General features: G+C 41.5%; 1 protein-coding gene across 3 annotated transcripts in view; it reads right to left on the reverse strand.

Moving 5' to 3' along the window:
• Nucleotides 1–21,645, reverse strand: part of LOC139383367 (unconventional myosin-VI-like) — a 91,609-nt gene that overhangs the window by 42,488 nt on the left and 27,476 nt on the right. For all 3 annotated transcript variants that reach the window (XM_071127883.1, XM_071127882.1, XM_071127884.1), the window contains exons 3-10: nt 17,181–17,250; nt 13,515–13,588; nt 13,016–13,145; nt 12,708–12,813; nt 11,607–11,662; nt 11,408–11,505; nt 11,058–11,222; nt 4,460–4,540 (exon numbers count right to left, since the gene is read on the reverse strand). In XM_071127883.1, coding sequence (XP_070983984.1) covers nt 4,460–4,540; nt 11,058–11,222; nt 11,408–11,505; nt 11,607–11,662; nt 12,708–12,813; nt 13,016–13,145; nt 13,515–13,588; nt 17,181–17,250 — 780 coding nt within the window. The remainder of the gene's footprint in view (nt 1–4,459; nt 4,541–11,057; nt 11,223–11,407; nt 11,506–11,606; nt 11,663–12,707; nt 12,814–13,015; nt 13,146–13,514; nt 13,589–17,180; nt 17,251–21,645) is intronic.

The following is a 21,645-nucleotide window of genomic DNA, read 5'->3' on the forward strand; positions in this document are numbered from 1 at the left end:
ACAATCTCAAGCATGGAGTTTACATAGTGAGCAAAACAAAAGAGGGTCTTCTAAGGAAAGCATCATCACCTCATCATCCTGCATTACATAGACCCGAGGCAGGGCAAAGAGACGTGCAAGCTTTATTAGTTACACCGCAACTGTCATGAGATCATTGCTCTCTCAACACACTGCATGGAAGCTGTGAAAAGGTACATTTGGTTAATTTGTTAAAATAGTAAATACATTGGCCTGTTTAAATTTGTCTGAATGTAACAATTCACACATAGCCTACAACAGATTTGCCAGACTTTCACCTAAGCCAAAGCACCGGAAGTTATTTATTTTGAAAGACAATCCTTGATACAGTTTGGCATGAATACTTCCTATACCCTATATCTAAGGTTGGGCGATGTCAACTTTTGTCCTATTGTGATTATGTACTCATAAAACCTCATGATATATGATGGTATTGCTCCCTATTGGCCAACCCCAAAAAGTGTAATAATGTGAGTGTTTTTAAACTCTGTTAAAAACCACCGTAGGCCTATAATGCGAAATTGCATGCTAACAACTGGGCAAATCATGACGAAAGATAATGTTGAAAGCCTGGGCAGAGGCTAAGTGCAAGCAAACCTTTTTTAATATTCCTTTCTGGTGAAGCTTCAGCATGGAAGAGGTTTGTGTGTGTCTGTCTGTGTCAATGTGGCACACACATGACGGCACAAAGTGACAGTCAACTGATGAACGGGCTGTCTTGCCGCAGAAAGTTAGGCTATAAATCACGGGCTAGATAGAAGAAAAGTCTAGACCGTCTTCAGAACTAGATAATAACGGCTTTATTTGCATCCTCCTCCTATCTTAATATTGTTTGTTCAATCTCTCATAAAGATATGATTGAGAAGATGCCTAGGCCTATAGAATAAGACTTTCATTCTTGTTCTTTTTGAAAGTGCCAACAACTTCTTAGGATATTTCAATATTTGGGAAATATACTGTTATGAATATCTAGTACATAACTTTAACTAGTCTTGAAGGGCAATTCCACCACTTTTTAACCTTATTTTCATCATATCCAGTACGATACCAGTGTCTACATACAGTACATTCAGAAAGTATTCAGACCCCTTGACTTTTCCCACATTATTCAAAAATTGATTAAATAATTTTTCCCCCTCATCAATCTAAACACAATTCCCCATAACGACTAAGCAAACATTTTTAGCAAATGTATAAAATATTGGAAAACTGAAATACATTATTTACATAAGCTTTCAGACCCTTTGCTATGAGACTCGAAATTGAGCTCAGGTGCATCCTGTTTCCATTGATCATCCTTGAGATGTTTCTACAACATGATTGGAGTCCACCTGTGGTCAATTCAACTGATTGGACATGATTTGGAAAGGCACACACCTGTCTATATAAGGTCACACAGTTGACAGTGCATGTCAGAGCAAAAACCAAGCTATGAGGTTGAGGGAATCGTCTGTAGAACTCCGAGACAGGATTGTGTTGAGGCACAGATCTGGGGAACGGTACCAAAACATTTCAGCAGCTTTGAAGGTTCCCAAGAACACAGTGTCCTCCATCATCACCAAGACTCTTTCTAGAGCCCGGCCAAACTGAGCAATCGGGGGAGAAGGGCCTTGGTCAGAGAGGTGACCAAAAAACCTGATGGTAACTCTAAAAGAGCTCCATAGTTCCTCTGTGGAGATGGGAGAACCTTCCAGAGGGACTCCACCAATCAGGCATTTATGGTAGAGTGGCCAGATGAAAGCCACTCCTCGGTAAAAGGCACATGATAGCCCACTTGGTGTTTGCCAAAATGCACCTAAAGGACTCTCAGACCATGAGAAACAAGATTCTCTGGTCTGATGACTCCCTGAATGCCAAGCATTAAGTCTGGGGGAAACCTACCACCATCCCTACGGTGATGCTGTGGGGACGTTTTTGAGCGACAGGGACGGTGAGACTAGGGAACTAGTCATCGAGGGAAAGATGAATGGAGCAAATGTAGCTTGTTTTTGGTGACCGGTCCAGGAATAGCTGAAGAATTGCAACATTTGCCTAGAACTAACACTGCAGATAGCAATACTGGGTGATTTGAAAAGCCATAAACATTTTTGCAAAAAATGACTATCTTCAATTTACAATCTGTAGAAGCTATGAGAATAGAAAGATTCAGTACTTTTGTGAAGCTCAGCTCAGTTAAAAAATATATGGCAAATAGAAATCCAAAATGGTTGGTTAAGAGATAGATGGGAGGGGTTGAATGGAGCTGAAGGGTGAGACTAATAACAAGGTAACCAATGTAAAACATACGGGGTCTGTAAAATGTATATAGGTACAGAAGTTCTGTGAAATAGCACAGTTACAAATAGAAAACAAAAATCAGAAATAGAGGAAGAACTTAAAAATAAACAAAATATAACTATTGTAAAATAGATTGTGTCTGTAAAATGTGTATAAGATGTATAAAATGAAGGTAGAAGCCTAAGTGTTATTGTTTATTAGTTTACTCCAATTGGTGGAAGTCCAAAGAGATCCTTGAAGAAAACCTGTTTCAGAGCTCTCAGTAACTCAGACTGGGGCAAATGTTCACCTTCCAACAGGACAACGACCCTAAGCACACAGCCAAGACAACGCAGGAGTGGCTTCGGGACAAGTCTCTGAATGTCATTGAGTGGCGCAGCCAGAGCCTGGACTTGAACCCGATCTAACATCTCTGGAGAAACCTGGAAATAGCTGGGCAGCGACACTCCCCATTCAACCTTACAGAGCTTAGAAAAGATCTGCAGAGAAGAATGGGAGAAACTCCCCAAATACAGTTGTGCCAAGCTTGTACCGTCATACCCAAGAAGACAAGGCTGTAATCGCTGCCAAGGGTGCTTCAACAAAATACTAAGTAAAGGGTCTGAATACTTGTGTAAATATGATTTCTAAAAAACAGTTTTTGCTTTGTCATTATGGAGCATTGCGAGTAGATTTGAGGGTGAAAAACCCCAATTTAAATAAATTTTAGAAGGCTGTAAGTAACAAAATGTGGAAAAAGTCAAGGGGTCTGAATACTTTCCAAATGCACTGTATGTGAAAATGGCGCATTTTTACAAAGAAAGTTATACCCGATTAATATATTTTTTTTTAACATTTTAAAACAGTGATTTTGAAATACTATGAGATTAGCGGTGAAGTGGGGATTAGCGGTGACCTCTCTCTGGCTAGAAACTTGTTGCAAGTTTTGAAAATCTGTGTTTTTCTTCCTTTAATCCTACCCTATGATCACACAGAGAAGCATATTTCAGGAACTTTCTTCTTATCTTGTTAACCACGCTCCATTTTCATATATGTAGACACTGGTATGTTCTAATCATCTATAAGTGACACAATACATTTTAGATACTTTCGCAAGGAAGCCAAAAAAAGACATATACATACATATCTTGAAGAAAACAGTCCTAATGTTGGAAAAACAGCCTTGTCACCCAGAGTCACATTTGTTTATTTTGCAACCTATAGAACACAATATTTTACAAAAGTAGGTTTTAAAAAGGACCATAGAGTTTAGTCTGCTTCAAGATAAAAACGAATTGCCAAGGAAAATCTGGTATCGTACAGACAACACTACTTTTGGGTTGATTTGGAAATGATGCCTCAATATCGATACCATGACTAAATCCCGACCGATTTATTGGGTGACTGATGTTATCGGCCGATATTAGCCTTTTACGAATGTAGAATTCTGTGGCTACAGTCCTACAATCGACAAAAACATAGGACACATTTTCAATGTATTGGTATTTAACTATGTTGTTGTTTTCCAGCTGGCTAGCATGAGGCAGCTCAGTCTTCAGAGCCTAGGCACATTTTTTTGTTGCTGGAATCAGTGCAGTTTATCCTTCTTTTACTAGAGTAAACCAGTTTTTCCATTAAAAAAAATATTGTCTTAGAGCCACCCGAGTGGTGCATCGGTCTAATGCACTGCATCTTAGTGCTAGAAGCGTAACTACAGACCTGGGTTCTATCCCAAGCTGTTACAGCTGGCCGCAACAGGGAGACCCAGTGTCGTCCGGGTTAGGGGAGGGTTTGGCCCGGGCACATGCATGCTGACTTCGGTCGCCAGTTGTACGATGTTTCCTCCGGCACATTGGTGCGGCTGGCTTCCGGGTAAAGTGAGCAGTGTGTCAATAAACAGTGCGGCTTGGCAGGGCCATGTTTCAGAGGACGCATAGCTCTCGACCTTCGCCTCTCCCAAGTCCGTACGGGAGTTGCAGCGATGGGACAAGACTGCAACTACCAATTGGATATCACGAAAAAGGAGTAAAAGTACAAATTAAAGAAAAATATAGGGCATATATATATATATATTTATATATATACACACATATTAGTATATTAGTACCAGTCAAAGTTCCAGGGTTATTTATTTATTTTCTACATTGAAGAGAGGTGGAAGACAATACGCTGAAAGGTACAGTACCTCAGGACTCTTGCGATTCTGCATGATCTGTTTGTCTGTGTCCTTGCTGGCAAAGTATCTCGTGCATCCTCGATTCAAATACTATGAGGGACAAAGGAGAGCATACACAAACAATTAGCATTCCAGAAATGACACATCTGTAGACACAACCTATAAGCCAGTATATTTATTATTATGTTGTAGGGTAACAATGCATGCAAGAATGGTGGCATTGTTTTTGTCATGTTCAAAGATGAACTATCTAATATCCAAACGTGGCTTCACAGTTCACTTCGCTTTAATTTCATTGTAAACTCAGTAAAAAAAGAAACGGCCCTTTTGTAGGACCCTGTCTTTCAAAGATAATTCATAAAAATCCAAATAGCTTGATAGATCTTCATTGTAAAGGGTTTAAACACCGTTTCCCAAGCGTGTTCAATGAACCATAAACAATTAATGAACATGCACCTGTGGAACGGTCGACACTAACAGCTTACAGACGGTAGGCAATTAAAGGTCACAGTTATGAAAACTTAGGACACTAAAAGAGGCCTTTCTACTGACTCTGGAAAACACCAAAAGAAAGATGCCCAGGGTCCCTGCTCATCTGCATGAACGTGCCTTAGGCATGCTGCAAGGAGGCATGAGGACTGCAGATGTGGCCAGGGCAATAAATTGCAATGTCTGAACTGTGAGACGCCTAAGACAGCGCTACAGGGAGACAGGACGGACCACGTGTAACAACACCTGCGGGACAGGTACAGGATGGCAACAACAACTGCCCAGGTTACATCAGGAATGCACAATCCCTCCATCAGTGCTCAGACTGTCCGCAATAGGCCGAGAGAGGCTGGACTGAGGGCTTGTAGGCCTGTTGTAAGGCATCACCGGCAACAACGTCGCCTATGGGCACAAACCCACCGTCGCAGGACCAGACAGGACTGGAAAAAAGGTGTCTTCACTAACGAGTTACAGTTTTTTCTCACCAGGGGTGATGGTCGGATTCACGTTTATCGTTGAAGGAATGAGCATTACACCGAGGCCTGTACCCTCGAGCGGGATCGATTTGGAGTTGGAGGGTCTGTCATGGTCTGGGGCGGTGTGTCACAGCATCATCGGACTGAGCTTCTTGTCATTGCAGGCAATCTCAACGCTGTGCGTTATAGGGAAGACATCCTCCTCCCTCATGTGGTACCCTTCCTGCAGGCTCATCCTGACATGACCCTCCAGCATGACAACGCCACCAGACATACTGCTTGTTCTGTGTGTGATTTCCTGCAAGACAGGAATGTCAGTGTTCTGCCATGGCCAGCGAAGAGCCCGGATCTCAATCCCATTGAGCACGTCTGGGATCTGCTGGATCAGAGGGTGAGGGCTAGGGCCATTCCCCCCAGAAATGTCAGTGAACTTGCAGGTGCCTTGGTGGAAGAGTGGGGTAACGTCTCACAGCAAAAACTGGCAACTCTGGTGCAGTCCATGAGGAGGAAATGCACTGCAGTACTTAATGCAGCTGGTGGCCACACCAGATACTGACTGTTACTTTTGATTTTGACCCCCCTTTGTTCAGGGATTCATTATTTCATTTCTGTTAGTCACATGTCTGTGGAACTTGTTCAGTATATGTCTCAGTTGTGCAATCTTGTTATGTTCATACAAATATTTACACGTTAAGTTTGCTGAAAATAAACACAGTTGACCGTGAGAGGACGTTTCTTCTTTTGCTGAGTTTAGTTTATTGCTTCTGTTGATGTGCTTGTCACTGTGTAGACCTGCTATAATCATACCGTGAAAAATACCCAAAAGAACAACTATAATTGTTGTTGTACCCCTGTAGCTCACTTGGTAGAACATGGTGCTATTTTACTCACATTAGGCTGCCAACCATGTCCAATCATCTCCCTGTGCATGTTTCAAAAGCCAGTCATGTATAACTTCTCATTATTTGGCAGAAGGACACAGCCTCTAGCGTCGCACACCTCCATCTTTCCATCTTTCGAAAGATGGAGGGGTGCGACACTATTGGTTGACTCAGACAACCACCTGGAAATAAAATAGAGACGTCCAGACACTACACGATCGAGACAGAACTGTAGCTAGCTAGCCAGCCAACTAACCTTCTCCTATCAGCTTTTCATACCACAAGGTAAGATTAAAAACATGAAAGCTACTGCAATGGTGATATTTACTATTATATATTTTTTAATTGAACCTTCATTCAAATAGGAAAGTCAGTAAGAACAAATTCTTATTTACAATGACGGCCTACCAGGGAACAGGGAGTTAACTGCCTTGTTCAGGGTCAGAACGACCGACGTTTACCTTGTCAGGTTGGAGAGTCCATCCGGCAATCTTTCGGTTACTGGCCAATAGTTGTCAATAGTTGTTGCTTAACTTAGCTGGTGGCAAGCTAGCTAGCTAGCATGGTAATGGTACAGTAAAGTTAAAGTAGCAGTAAAGTAAAGTAAAGTAAAGTAGCTCTAGCATTCATTTTCATAGGTTAGTGAGAACTATCAAAGTTGGTTATATCTAAAATATAATGCAATCTGCTAATGTTACCAAGGTTAAGTTAGTCCGTTTTCGTAAATGCTATTCAGCTCGCTAAGTTCATTAGCTATCTAGAAAACAGCTTACAGTATGGTCATGTTTATCATTTGGTAATGTTACAGGACCATTATTTTTCAAATGGGGGGAGCTTTCATAGTTAGCGTCACCTCATTTTCTTTTGACTAGCTAGCTAGGTAGCTATATTATTATGCCAGCTAAGTTAGATAATGCTTTGATGTCAATGCTTTGATGTCAATGCTTTGGGCAGAAGAGATGGCAGAAGAGATGGCATGACCTCTTTCAGAAGGTATGTATTATGACAACAGATAATGGCAAAACACGCAAAGACATATGACATTTGAACTTTGTGTTCATGTAGAAAACATACTGTGTTACTAAAAATGCCGGTCATTAAATGTAAGCCTTTACTATTAATGAACAGTAACTTTATTAAAATATTTGGCAATTAAAATTGTAATGGCATATTGTAACAGAGACTGTACACAGTGTCAAAGTCCCAAGTTGTGACCTTGTCAACCAATCATAACAGGTTGAGGAAAGTTCCAGAGAGCCAGGGTTCATCAACCCTTGACTACAGGTTTTGGCTGAGCTGTTTGAGAGTACTTTGAGATGGAAAGTCACCAGCAGGGGACTTCCTAAAACAAGCTTCCGTATGCATCATTACAGAGAGAGAATTGTCCAATGCAGGTGCGTAGACAGCTTTGCTCGGGGGGCTTCAGAGAAGTGTCTGTGGATTTCTCCCCAGGAGGTCAAATTAATAAAGCTTACAGGCTAAAAGAACATGTACTCTCTTCTCTGATTTATTGAAATTAGATTCCATACTCTAGTGTTGTCTCTGTATTCCCCCCCTCCCTATATTTTAACGAGGTATCTACCAGTGGTCAGCTCTGTCTGCTGTTCAGACTCCTCTATTGAGGGCTGCATTTAACTTGTTGTCAATGGTAAATATTACATTTTTTTGTCACATATTTTTTCCTCAACTACTATGGCTCTGCTGCCATGATGGAACACTGTTTCAGATAATTATTTTGACAGGTGACTTCCTACTCTGTTCATTGTGACTATTAGGTGTCTAGGTCTTACTAGTCACTGCAACATGAAAAGTTTGTTATTTGCTGGTGCAAGTGGTGGGCACTTCAGGCTGAGGAGTAAGTTTCACACATTACCATGTGTTACAATGTCCCCTCAAACTTACTCAAAAGCTATCCCAGTGTTGAGCTGAGCGCAACTGTAGATCCAAGTCACTAGGCACCACTGTAAAGGAGTTGTCTCAACACAATACCACAGATGTCTTAAGTTGAGGGAGCTTGACTGGACTGCAGTTTGGCGTCGTAACCGACATCAGTGTGCAAATGCTCACCTTTAATAGTCACTGGCACACTGGAGAAGTGTGCTCTTCATGGATGAATCCTGGTTTGTACTGGGCAGATGGCATACAGCATGTATGGCCTCCTGTGGGCCAGCGGTTTGCTGATGTCAACATTGTGAACATAGGGCACTATGGTGGAAGTGGGGTTATGGTATGGGCAGGCATAAGCGACAGATGGCAATTTGAATGCACAAAGATACCGTGATGAGATCCTGAGGCCCATTGTTATGCCATTCATCCGCCGCCATCAGGTTTCAGCATGAAAATGCATGGTCATGTCGCAAGGATCTGTACACAATTCCTGGAAGCTGAAAATGGCCAAGTTCTTCCATGGCCTGCATACTCACCTAGACATGTCACCCACTGAGCATGTTTGGGATGCTCTGGATCGACATCCAACCATCCAATCCAATGTGTTTTGTAAGTAACTTCTTTTAAATTGCTTATACATACTATGTTTTGATTGCGTTAGAATTGTAAATATTGTGAATTTGTATGACTGTGTGCAGGGCTCCCTTGAAAATCAGGCCTTGGTCTTAATAACATTCCGTTTAACCCCCTTGGCCTATACGGATAGGGCTAAATTTCTTACAGAAGAAATATCGAAAGAATATGCATAACCATCGTGGTAATTAAAAGGGAACAGTTTGGAGATTATGGGGAAATTATTTGACTAAAGGTGAGGACAACAGTTCATCTGAAACAAGACTGAATCCAAACATTACACTCTTGATTTTATGTGCAGTCGAAATTGTCTACACTTTAAGCCGCATTTGTTGATAACAAAATCTGAAAATAACCTGGATACATTCAGTAACACGATAAGAATGTTCTTGGGAAATTTTGGGTAGGTGCAACATAATACAAAAATATTACAAGGTTTGTATTGAGGTCTAACTGGTGTTTAAAAGTGGCCACACACTGTCTCCAAAGTGTGCCAGTTCCTAAGTAATTCTAATGTCCTTTTCTGACTCAAAGAAAGAGCCTTAAACTATAAGGTGCTTTTTTTCAGCTCCCCGAACTGTGCCGTTGACGAACTAGAGAGAGCACACTTGTAGATGTTTTGTTTGGACCACAGAACCGCATCCCTGCCTTTACACAATTATTCTGGCTGTTTACACCATCCAAAAACAGTCCATTATTAATCATAATCTGGGTCAGGTGGACATAATTTGAAAATGTGTTCTGTTGCCAACACGACTAGCTAAATTATAAAATACAAGGCTTTCAAAAGGTAATTCCGAGAAACAGATTGTAGCTTTTGTGCGCATAGAATGGAGTGCATTCAGATGTGTGGTCTGTTGCCAATTTTCTTCACAATACAACAAACCAAGGCTCATTCTGTTTAGGACAACCCAGGGTATTATGCCATGTCATCTTGTAACTGTACATCAAACATATCGATCATAAATGTTGACACTGTATACTATGTGAGTTTTACGATATGGAAATATGAAGTGCACATTTGGACTCACAGGTGCTTGGCTTGCTTGTATAACATCAAAGTTCTAATTATTATAATCATCACGTCGTCTTTCAAAATACATAGTCCTTGTAACTTACAGTATTTCCCTCACTCAGACAACAAAACATTTGCAGAAGTTTCCCAATTAGCGGGAGGGATGTGGGGGCAACTTCTTGTCACACGCGGTGCTCAAGTTCAGAACGGCTGTCAGTCAAAACCCATACAGAGCTGTCAAGCGGAGACCCTGAGCTCTGACGTCCTGTATAGCACATTACTGTACAGCCAGTGTTCCAATTTAGGCGCTTATCAAATCTGCCATTTTCAACCCGTATACGGGTATGAGTGTAAAGGGTTAAATATATTTAAATAAAATGTATGTACTCATGACTAAGTCGATTTGGATAAAAGAGTCGGCTAAATGGTATATTATTATATTAGTGTTATTATAGTGTTGTTTAGAGCGCAGGTGAAATGAACCAACTAATTTAGGCAATCCCCTAACACCTTTAGTGTGGGTGTTGGTTCTAGAACACTGATCGTAATTATAATTACATTACAAATCCCAAGTTCACAAAGGTGAGCTTAGTTTTACTGGGGGCACAGCTGAAACTGAGAAATGAAAAACAAATGGTAAGTAGGTGTGCAGAATCTCTCCACAATATAAATTAGAGGCTTTTGTATATTATATATAACACACATGACATCTAGTGGTCATATAGAGAACAGATTTACATTTATGAACAGAGATATGCCTATATCTGGTTCAGTTGTGGACATAATCGAAAGCTTCATCGTTGTCTATGACTACTTTCACACCACTTGGCAGCAAGATTATGTCAAAAGGGAAAAATGTTGGTGGAAAATGTCAGACTAAAACAGAACACACTGGAACATTTTCACCAACGATACAATAGAATTTTCCAATTGACACAATTTGCATCATGGTGGAAGAATTTGCCTGGAAGATGTTTGTTGCTTCATTAGGTAGGGAGAGGGACACAGAATATCTCTCTCGCAAAGAACCCAGTCAGGCATGGGGAACAGGGAGTTCACACGCGAGTGCTATTTGCAGCATTCTTTGAAAGGACTCATCCTTCCATCCACCCAACCTGGTATCGAAAGATGCTCTCTAGTTACACTCCACAGTAATACACAGGTCACCCTCTAGATTGTGCAGTATGCCCGCTTGTGTATGCATAGTGTGTGTGTGTACCACTGACCCTGAAGCTGTCAGGGGAGTCAAGGTGCAGCCTCTGTCTGATGTCCTCAGAGGCTCCGGCACATAGCCTGTAGAAGATGTGGTAGTTCCTCTCCTCTTTACTCTGCATGCAAATCCTTGACTTCTCCAGCAGGTAGTGAGACACGAAGCCACCCACCACTTTATTCTGTCACACACACACACACACACACACACACACACACACACACACACACACACACACACACACACACACACACACACACACACACACACACACACACACACAATGTGGGCCAATGAAGCAACAATGAAATTGACCCAAATATGCATTATTTGAAAATGCATTAGCCACAGAAAATGATGTCTAACCTTTTCATTGAAATGGATTTCCACAAATTTCCCAAACCGACTGCTGTTGTTATTTCTGACTGTCTTGGCGTTTCCAAAGGCCTCAAGCAGGGGGTTTGCTGAAATGTACAGGCACAAAATAAGTATTGGGATCTCTTCTACTTTGGATGGCCAAAGTACGATTTGGAAGTTATTGGTGAAGTTATTTGTTAAATCCTACCTTGAACAATTCTCTCATCAATATCTTGACCCGTTCCGTATGATGTTGTTAAATATCTATAGGATGAAGAATAGCAATGATGCTACAGTATATGACGTTAATCTTTGGACTAGGGCTATCAACTCAAGTTAACTTTTTGTAATTTGAGTGGACACATTTTTTCACCATGATTTATCGCATTGTCTGAAAGCGTTCAAAATACACTGAAAACATCCAAAATACATCATCTATACAGCTAAAAACAATGCGATGTCAAAACAAGTTGACATCGAGGTTAAAGACAGTGTGCGTTAATCAATTTACCTGATTTTGCTAACGTCAACATTCTTGTAATACTTAAATTACAGCTCAATTTGAGCAAATCCATAATTTGCGTTGAATCGTGATTAGTAAGCAAATCCTGCGATTAACTCCATAAAAAAATAAATATATATTGTTTGACAGTCCTACTTTTAGATCAGTGAAATTACAGAAAACATGGCTTATACACTGACGACCAACGTCATTACACAACATCAGGGCTCGACATACAGGGCTGCCCGCTGGCCCAGGGGGGTTGAAGAAACCCTCTGGGTCTGTCAATCATCCACGTCAGTGGCCCACTTGTGCCAGTGATACAAATATTGTAATAATGCTATTTCCAATTTAGGCTATATAATAATTGATAAAACAAATAAAGAAATTCCTAAAGCTATTAGGTCTGTAGATTATTTATCACGAACGCACAGTACACATTGCCTATTTTGAGCGGAAAATCTGTTGGGCAAGAGTGCACAGCTCTCAACTGGTTGTCGTGTGGAACAGCTCACAGCATAACAGAAGACTGTTAAAAATCACTAATAACAGCCTTTTGAGACCCAGAGTCACACAGAGTTACTGTGCACATGCAAGGGTGCGCTTCATACTGCTTCAACGTGATAGCTACAGGGCCAAAACAGCTGAGAAGTTTAGTCTCGCGCTACAACACTCTTAATTGTTGCGGAAATTGACCCATTGTTTTCGCCGTGAAATGTTATCTCGCTCAGTCTATCTTTAATATTTTAAAAGGTTGTCTGTAGTAACTAACAAGATCATAGTAGTCAGTAGTATTTTAGGCCAGACCTGAGGACAAACTTTGTGTTTTCTGTCTTCCCGGCCCCAGATTCTCCAGACACTATGATAGACTGGCTCATCTTCAGCACCCTCATGTCCCGGTAAGCCTTGTCCGCTGAAAGACAGAAAGCCAAAGAAAACACAATCAATCAAGTAATGATCTGATGCTTTGGCAACACTTTTACATGACATAGTCCTAGGCTTTATTCAAATGTATGTCAAATGTAGCCATTGCTTTACATTTAAACACACTACATTTATGACCAGTAACCAGGCAGTATAGCAGCCACTGATGTAATAGAGATGTCTGCCCTCACCGATAGCGTAGACGTGAGGTGGTAGAGTGCCCAGGGACCGCCCCTGATAAGACTTGATGGTCTCTGGAGCGTACAGTTTGGGTATGTCATAGTAAGGGTTCACCGCAATCAAGATGTTGGCCACATAAGTCTGTGTAGCAAAAAGTCACATTTTTAATCATCACATGAGCTAGAGCACACGTGGCCAAACTCATTTCATGGAGGGCCGAGTGTCTGCGGGTTTTCACTCGTCCCTTGTACTTGATTGAGAAATGAAGGTCACTAATTAGTAAAGAACTCCCCTCACCTGGTTGTCTAGGGCTTAATTGAAAGGAAAAAAAACAAACATCCACAGACACTCGGCCCTCCGTGGAATGAGTTTGACACCCGAGAGCTAGAGCATCTGAATTTCACAACTAGGCCTATGACCAACAGATGTCTCTTAAAGGAAGAGAATGGTCTATCTTAAAGGCCTAGGATTAATCTACAATTGATTTGTAATGAGATGAGGACATCTTACATAAATCTTGTCTTTACTATACCGCACTCGGACGTTGTTTAAGAGTGTGCCTTCATTCAGGTACATAAGAGAACCTGAAAGAGATAAAAACAGTCACTCATGAGAAAACATCCTTTAAAGAGATTCTCCGGTACTTTTGAATACTTTTTAGCCAGTAGTTATGAAAGTAGCACTCACGAGCCAGAAGTGGTCCCCAAAAACTGCTTACTATGTCACATATGTGCAGATACTGTATGTGCAGCTTGCATGTCGGCACAGCTTGCATGGTGCCGCAGAATTCTACGGAACGTTATTTAAGTGCCAACCACTGGTACCATTAATGCTAGTTAGTGCTAGTTTGACCAACAGAGGGCACCTTTGAGAAGCATTTGATAGCCATCAATAGAAGCTGTACTAGAACATTTTAAAACCTTTTTTGTAAGAACATAGTATATGGGACTGATTTTAAGAAATTTTGCTTCATTAATTTGCTTAATATTACGGGGTTTCTAATCCAAGAAAAACTAAAAACCCTCTGGGTTTCTGTTAGGATGGAAAGGAAAATATGGTGCTGTACAACGTGACAGTTGGGAGTAGGCTACAGTACTTGGCTATTTAGCTAAAGAATCCCTGTGTTGTGCGGGACAGGGGTTCAATTCCCCAACAGGGAGGAAGGGGTAGGGTGTCCTTGTAAATAAGAATATGTTCTTAACTGACTTGCCTAGTTAAATAAAGGTTACACTAAGAGCATAACAGTTCTACACCCTAAATGTATACAGTGGGGCAAAAAAGTATTTAGTCAGCCACCAATTGCGCAAGTTCTCCCACTTAAAAAGATGAGAGGCCTGTAATTTTCATCATAGGTACACTTCAACTATTATAGACAAAATGAGAAAAAAAAATCCAGAAAATCACATTGTAGGATTTTTTATGAATTTATTTGTAAATTATGGTGGAAAATAAGTATTTGGTCAATAACAAAAGTTTATCTCAATACTTTGCTATATACCCTTTGTTGGCAATGACAGAGGTCAAACGTTTTCTGTAAGTCTTCACAAGGTTTTCACACAATGTTGCTGGTATTTTGGCCCATTCCTCCAAGCAGATCTCCTCTAGAGCAGTGATGTTTTGGGGCTGTTGCTGGACAACACGGACTTTCAACTCCCTCCAAAGATTTTCTATGGAGTCGAGATCTGGAGACTGGCTAGGCCACTCCAGGACCTTGAAATGCTTCTTACGAAGCCACTCCTTCGTTGCCCGGGCGGTGTGTTTGGGATCATTGTCATGCTGAAAGACCCAGCCACGTTTCATCTTCAATGCCCTTGCTGATGGACGGAGGTTTTCACTCAAAATCTCACAATACATGGCCCCATTCATTCTTTCCTTTACACGGATCAGTCGTCCTGGTCCCTTTGCAGAAAAACAGCCCCAAAGCATGATGTTTCCACCCCCATGCTTCACAGCAGGCATGGTGTTCTTTGGATGCAACTCAGCATTCTTTGTCCTCCAAACACGACAAGTTGAGTTTTTACAAAAAAGTTATATTTTGGTTTCATCTGACCATATGACATTCTCCCAATCTTCTTCTGGATCATCCAAATGCTCTCTAGCAAACTTCAGATGGGCCTGGACATGTACTGGCTTAAGCAGGGGGACACGTCTGGCACTGCAGGAATTGAGTCCCTGGCGGCGTAGTGTGTTACTGATGGTAGGCTTTGTTACTTTGGTCCCAGCTCTCTGCAGGTCATTCACTAAGTCCCCCCGTGTGGTTCTGGGATTTTTGCTCACCGTTCTTGTGATAATTTTGACCCCACGGGGTGAGATCTTGCGTGGAACCCCAGATCGAGGGAGATTATCAGTGGTCTTGTATGTCTACCATTTCCTAATAATTGCTCCCACAGTTGATTTCTTCAAACCAAGCTGCTTACCTATTGCAGATTCAGACTTCCCAGCCTGGTGCAGGTCTACAATTTTGTTTCTGGTGTCCTTTGACAGCTCTTTGGTCTTGGCCATAGTGGAGTTTGGAGTGTGACTGTTTGAGGTTGTGGACAGGTGTCTTTTATACTGATAACAAGTTCAAACAGGTGCCATTAATACAGGTAACGAGTGGAGGACAGAGGAGCCTCTTAAAGAAGAAGTTACAGGTCTGTGAGAGCCAGAAATCTTGCTTGTTTGTAGGTGACCAAATACTTATTTTCCACCATAATTTGCAAATAAATTCATAAAAAATCCTACAATGTGATTTTCTGGATTTTGTTTCTCATTTTGTCTGTCATAGTTGAAGTGTACCTATGGTGAAAATTACAGGCCTCTCTCATCTTTTTAAGTGGGAGAACTTGCACAATTGGTGGCTGACTAAATACTTTTTTGCCCCACTGTATATTTTGGAGGTGATTACGTATTAAAAAAAACAAAAGTGAGCGATTGTAATCTGAATAAACGCAAAAATAGTATTTGTAAAGGCCAAAACATTTATTTCTGTTTTTACCGCTGGACCAATTGTGCGCTGCCCTATGTGCCTCCCAATCACGGTAAGCTGTGATACATAATAATAGTTTTTGTTGTATTATTTGTTTGGTATTTTCTGGTGGATTAAACTGAAATTGCAACCAATCACGGCCGGTTGTGATACAGCCAACCCAACTTAGAAATACATTTGACGATAGAATTCTCCCCTACCCTCCTTCTAGGCAAGTCTATTCTCCAGCTACCTGCTAATAGATATAATGGCGCTGTACAATGTGACTGTGTGTGTTTGAAAGAGTATTTTCCAGTAAGCAACAATTTGTTTACCTTCATTAGACAACTTTGTTCTAATATTTCTGTAATTCAGTGATGTTTATTCCCATAGTAATTTGTTATGGATCCATAACTAAATAAACATCTGCATTTTGAAAGAGTATTTTTATCATAATTATATTAACGAAAGCATAAAGATATTGATGAAGAAATACTGTACTGCTGTTTTGAGTTAGAAATGTAACACTTCAGAGTACTTAATCATTGAATACATTGCAGGCAGGTGGAAGTTCACACCTACAGTAGCCAGGCTATTAAGAGTCTATTGTCCTGCTAATCGGGCCACAAGTGTTTGAAAACCTGTTTTCAAAATGCCACCAGCTGTCCACTACTGTAAATAAAAACACAGCATCTTGTTTACATTTCATTATTGTAACCACAATGTCACAAATAAATAACATAACCGGCCAGGAGTGGGCTACAGTAAGAGCAAAATAATCTTAACAAAATATAAGAATAAAAGAGTTAGCGTAACAACAGTTTTAGTAAGTAATACTGAAGTCGTGCACAAGTATCAGTTTCTATTTAGGTTTATGTCACCCATTCATTGTCAGAGACACATTAGGGCCCGAAAGCATAATCAGTGCTCTAACTCCCCGTTGTGCTGGTATGAAGCAATGAAGTGGTGACGCAGAGTACCGTACTAAACCACAAATGACCTCTAAGTCCTGCAGCATAATCGCAAAAACTTTTAGTGGAGCAACCACTGTATGAACTACACATTGACACCTCTAGCCCAAAGCGGGAGGTTTAAAAATAATAATCATAGTCACCCAAGTACCGGAGCATGTCTTTAAAAATATCTGCACATTAAGTTACTTACACCAACATAAAGTCCATACCAGTCAAGCCAACTTGAGGATAGACAAAAGTAATGTGTGAACTTACAGTTATCCTCCATATGTTTGTTGACATCCTCCTCAGCAGGGAACACTTGGTTCATAGAAGCCAGAAAGGTCTGCAACATCAAAAGCACTTCTGTTATAAACATTTACACCATCTAAACATTTTAATGAGAAGTCCTCCACCAGTAGCGGTGTACTAAGAGCCATAACATGTTCTAGTTCAATTTAGGAGATATACACTGCTCAAAAAAATAAAGGGAACACTAAAAAAACACATCCTAGATCTGAATGAATGAAATATTCTTATTAAATACTTTTTTCTTTACATAGTTGAATGTGCTGACAACAAAATCACACAAAAATTATCAATGGAAATCAAATTTATCAACCCATGGAGATCTGGATTTGGAGTCACACTCAAAATTAAAGTGGAAAACCACACTACAGGCTGATCCAACTTTGATGTAATGTCCTTAAAAAAAATCAAAAGGAGGCTCAGTAGTGTGTGTGGCCTCCACGTGCCTGTATGACCTCCCTACAACGCCTGGGCATGCTCCTGATGAGGTGGTGGATGGTCTCCTGAGGGATCTCCTCCCAGACCTGGACTAAAGCATCCGCCAACTCCTGGACAGTCTGTGGTGCAACGTGGCATTGGTGGATGGAGCGAGACATGATGTCCCAGATGTGCTCAATTGGATTCAGGTCTGGGGAACGGGCGGGCCAGTCCATAGCATCAATGCCTTCCTCTTGCAGGAAGTGCTGACACACTCCAGCCACATGAGGTCTAGCATTGTCTTGCATTAGGAGGAACCCAGGGCCAACCCCACCAGCATATGGTCTCACAAGGGGTCTGAGGATCTCATCTCGGTACCTAATGGCAGTCAGGCTACCTCTGGCGAGCACATGGAGGGCTGTGCGGCCCCCCAAAGAAATGCCACCCCACACCATGACTGACCCACCGCCAAACCGGTCATGCTGGAGGATGTTGCAGGCAGCAGAACGTTCTCCACGGCGTCTCCAGACTGTCACGTCGGTCACATGTGCTCAGTGTGAACCTGCTTTCATCTGTGAAGAGCACAGGGCGCCAGTGGCGAATTTGCTAATCTTGGTGTTCTCTAGCAAATGCCAAATGTCCTGCATGGTGTTGGGCTGTAAGCACAACCCCCACCTGTGGACGACGGGCCCTCATACCACCCTCATGGAGTCTGTTTCTGACCGTTTGAGCAGACACATGCACATTTGTGGCCTGCTGGAGGTCATTTTGCAGGGCTCTGGCAGTGCTCTTCCTGCTCCTCCTTGCACAAAGGCGGAGGTAGCGGTCCTGCTGCTGGGTTGTTGCCCTCCTACGGCCTCTTCCACGTCTCCTGATGTACTGGCCTGTCTCCTGGTAGCGCCTCCATGCTCTGGACACTACGCTGACAGACACAGCAAACCTTCTTGCCACAGCTCGCATTGTTGTGCCATCCTGGCTGAGCTGCACTACCTGAGCCACATGTGTGGGTTGTAGACTCCGTCTCATGTTACCATTAGTGTGAAAGCACCGCCAGCATTCAAAAGTGACCAAAACATCAGCCAGGAAGCATAGGAACTGAGAAGTGGTCTGTGGTCACCACCTGCAGAACCACTCCTTTATTGGGGGTGTCTTGCTAATTGCCTATAATTTCCACCTGTTGTCTATTCCATTTGCACAACAGCAATCAGGGTTGCTTCCTAAGTGGACAGTTTGATTTCACAGAAGTGTGATTGACTTGGAGTTACATTGTGTTGTTTAAGTGTTGACTTTATTTTTTTGAGTAGTGTACAGTGCCTTGCGAAAGTATTCGGCCCCCTTGAACTTTGCGACCTTTTGCCACATTTCAGGCTTCAAACATAAAGATATAAAACTGTATTTTTTTGTGAAGAATCAACAACAAGTGGGACACAATCATGAAGTGGAATGACATTTATTGGATATTTCAAACTTTTTTAACAAATGAAAAACTGAAAAATTGGGCGTGCAAAATTATTCAGCCCCTTTACTTTCAGTGCAGCAAACTCTCTCCAGAAGTTCAGTGAGGATCTCTGAATGATCCAATGTTGACCTAAATGACTAATGATGATAAATACAATCCACCTGTGTGTAATCAAGTCTCCGTATAAATGCACCTGCACTGTGATAGTCTCAGAGGTCCGTTAAAAGCGCAGAGAGCATCATGAAGAACAAGGAACACACCAGGCAGGTCCGAGATACTGTTGTGAAGAAGTTTAAAGCCGGATTTGGATACAAAAAGATTTCCCAAGCTTTAAACATCCCAAGGAGCACTGTGCAAGCGATACTATTGAAATGGAAGGAGTATCAGACAACTGCAAATCTACCAAGACCTGGCCGTCCCTCTAAACTTTCAGCTCATACAAGGAGAAAACTGATCAGAGATGCAGCCAAGAGGCCCATGATCACTCTGGATGAACTGCAGAGATCTACAGCTGAGGTGGGAGACTCTGTCCATAGGACAACAATCAGTCGTATATTACACAAATCTGGCCTTTATGGAAGAGTGGCAAGAAGAAAGCCATTTCTTAAAGATATCCATAAAAAGTGTTGTTTAAAGTTTGCCACAAGCCACCTGGGAGACACACCAAACATGTGGAAGAAGGTGCTCTGGTCAGATGAAACCAAAATTGAACTTTTTGGCAACAATGCAAGACGTTATGTTTGGCGTAAAAGCAACACAGCTCATCACCCTGAACACACCATCCCCACTGTCAAACATGGTGGTGGCAGCATCATGGTTTGGGCCTGCTTTTCTTCAGCAGGGACAGGGAAGATGGTTAAAATTGATGGGAAGATGGATGGAGCCAAATACAGGACCATTCTGGAAGAAAACCTGATGGAGTCTGCAAAAGACCTGAGACTGGGACGGAGATTTGTCTTCCAACAAGACAATGATCCAAAACATAAAGCAAAATCTACAATGGAATGGTTCAAAAATAAACATATCCAGGTGTTAGAATGGCCAAGTCAAAGTCCAGACCTGAATCCAATCGAGAATCTGTGGAAAGAACTGAACACTGCTGTTCACAAATGCTCTCCATCCAACCTCACTGAGCTCGAGCTGTTTTGCAAGGAGGAATGGGAAAAAAAATCAGTCTCTCGATGTGCAAAACTGATAGAGACATACCCCAAGTGACTTACAGCTGTAATCGCAGCAAAAGGTGGCGCTACAAAGTATTAACTTAAGGGGGCTGAATAATTTTGCATGCCCAATTTTTCAGTTTTTGATTTGTTAAAAAAGTTTGAAATATCCAATAAATGTCGTTCCACTTCATGATTGTGTCCCACTTGTTGTTGATTCGTCACAAAAAAATACAGTTTTATATATTTATGTTTGAAGCCTGAAATGTGGCAAAAGGTCGCAAAGTTCAAGGGGGCCGAATACTTTCGCAAGGCACTGTATATATAAATACACACACACATATATATCACACACATATACATATATATACAGTTGAAGTCGGAAGTTTACATACACCTTAGCCAATTAAATTGAAACTAATTTTCAAACAATTCCTGACATTTAATCCTAGTAAAAATTCCATTCCAAATAAGGTCAATTAGGATCACCACTTTATTTTAAGAACATGAAATTTCAATATAATAGTAGAGACAATGATTTATTTCAGCTTTTATTTATTTCATCACATTCCCAGTGAGACAGAAGATTACACACACTCAATTAGTATTTGGTAGCATTGCCTTTAAATTGTTTAACTTGTGTCAAACATTTTGGGTAGCCTTCCACAAGCTTTCCACAATAAGTTGGGTGAATTTTTGCCCAGTAGGCCTCCTTGCTCACACAAACTTTTCCAGTTCTGCCACAAATTTTCTATAGCATTGAGGTCAGGGCTTTGTGATGGCCAATCCAATACCATTTTGCCACAACTTTGGAAGTATGCTTGGGGTCATTGTCCATTTGGAAGACCCATTTGCAACCAAGCTTTAACTTCCTGACTGATGTCTTGAGCTGTTGCCTCAATATATGGCATCATGAGGAAGGAAAATTATGTTCATCTATTTTGTGAAGTTCACCAGTCCCTCCTGCAGTAAAGCACCGACCACAACATGATGCTGCCACCCCTGTGCTTCACGGTTGGGATGGTGATCTTCGGCTTGAGAGCCTCCCCCTTTTCATCCAAAAATAACAATCTTTGTCCCGATGTGTCGCTGTTTTATGGCAGTTTTGGAGCAGTGGCTTCTTCCTTGCTGATCGGCATTTCAGGTTATGTCGATATAGTACTAGTTTCACTGTGGATATTGATACTTTTGTACCCGTTTCCTCCAGCATCTTCACAAGGTCCTTTGCTGTTGTTCTGGGATTGATTTGCACTTTTCGCACCAAAGTACGTTCATCTCTAGGAGACAGAACACCTCTCCTTCCTGAGCGTTATGGCGGCTTCGTGGTCCCATGGTGTTTATACTTGTGTACTATTGTTTGTACAGATGAACATGGTACCTTCAGGCATTTGGAAAT

The sequence above is a fragment of the Oncorhynchus clarkii genome, chromosome 25 (genome assembly GCF_045791955.1).
Source record: "Oncorhynchus clarkii lewisi isolate Uvic-CL-2024 chromosome 25, UVic_Ocla_1.0, whole genome shotgun sequence".
NCBI classification, from domain to species: Eukaryota; Metazoa; Chordata; class Actinopteri; order Salmoniformes; family Salmonidae; genus Oncorhynchus; species Oncorhynchus clarkii.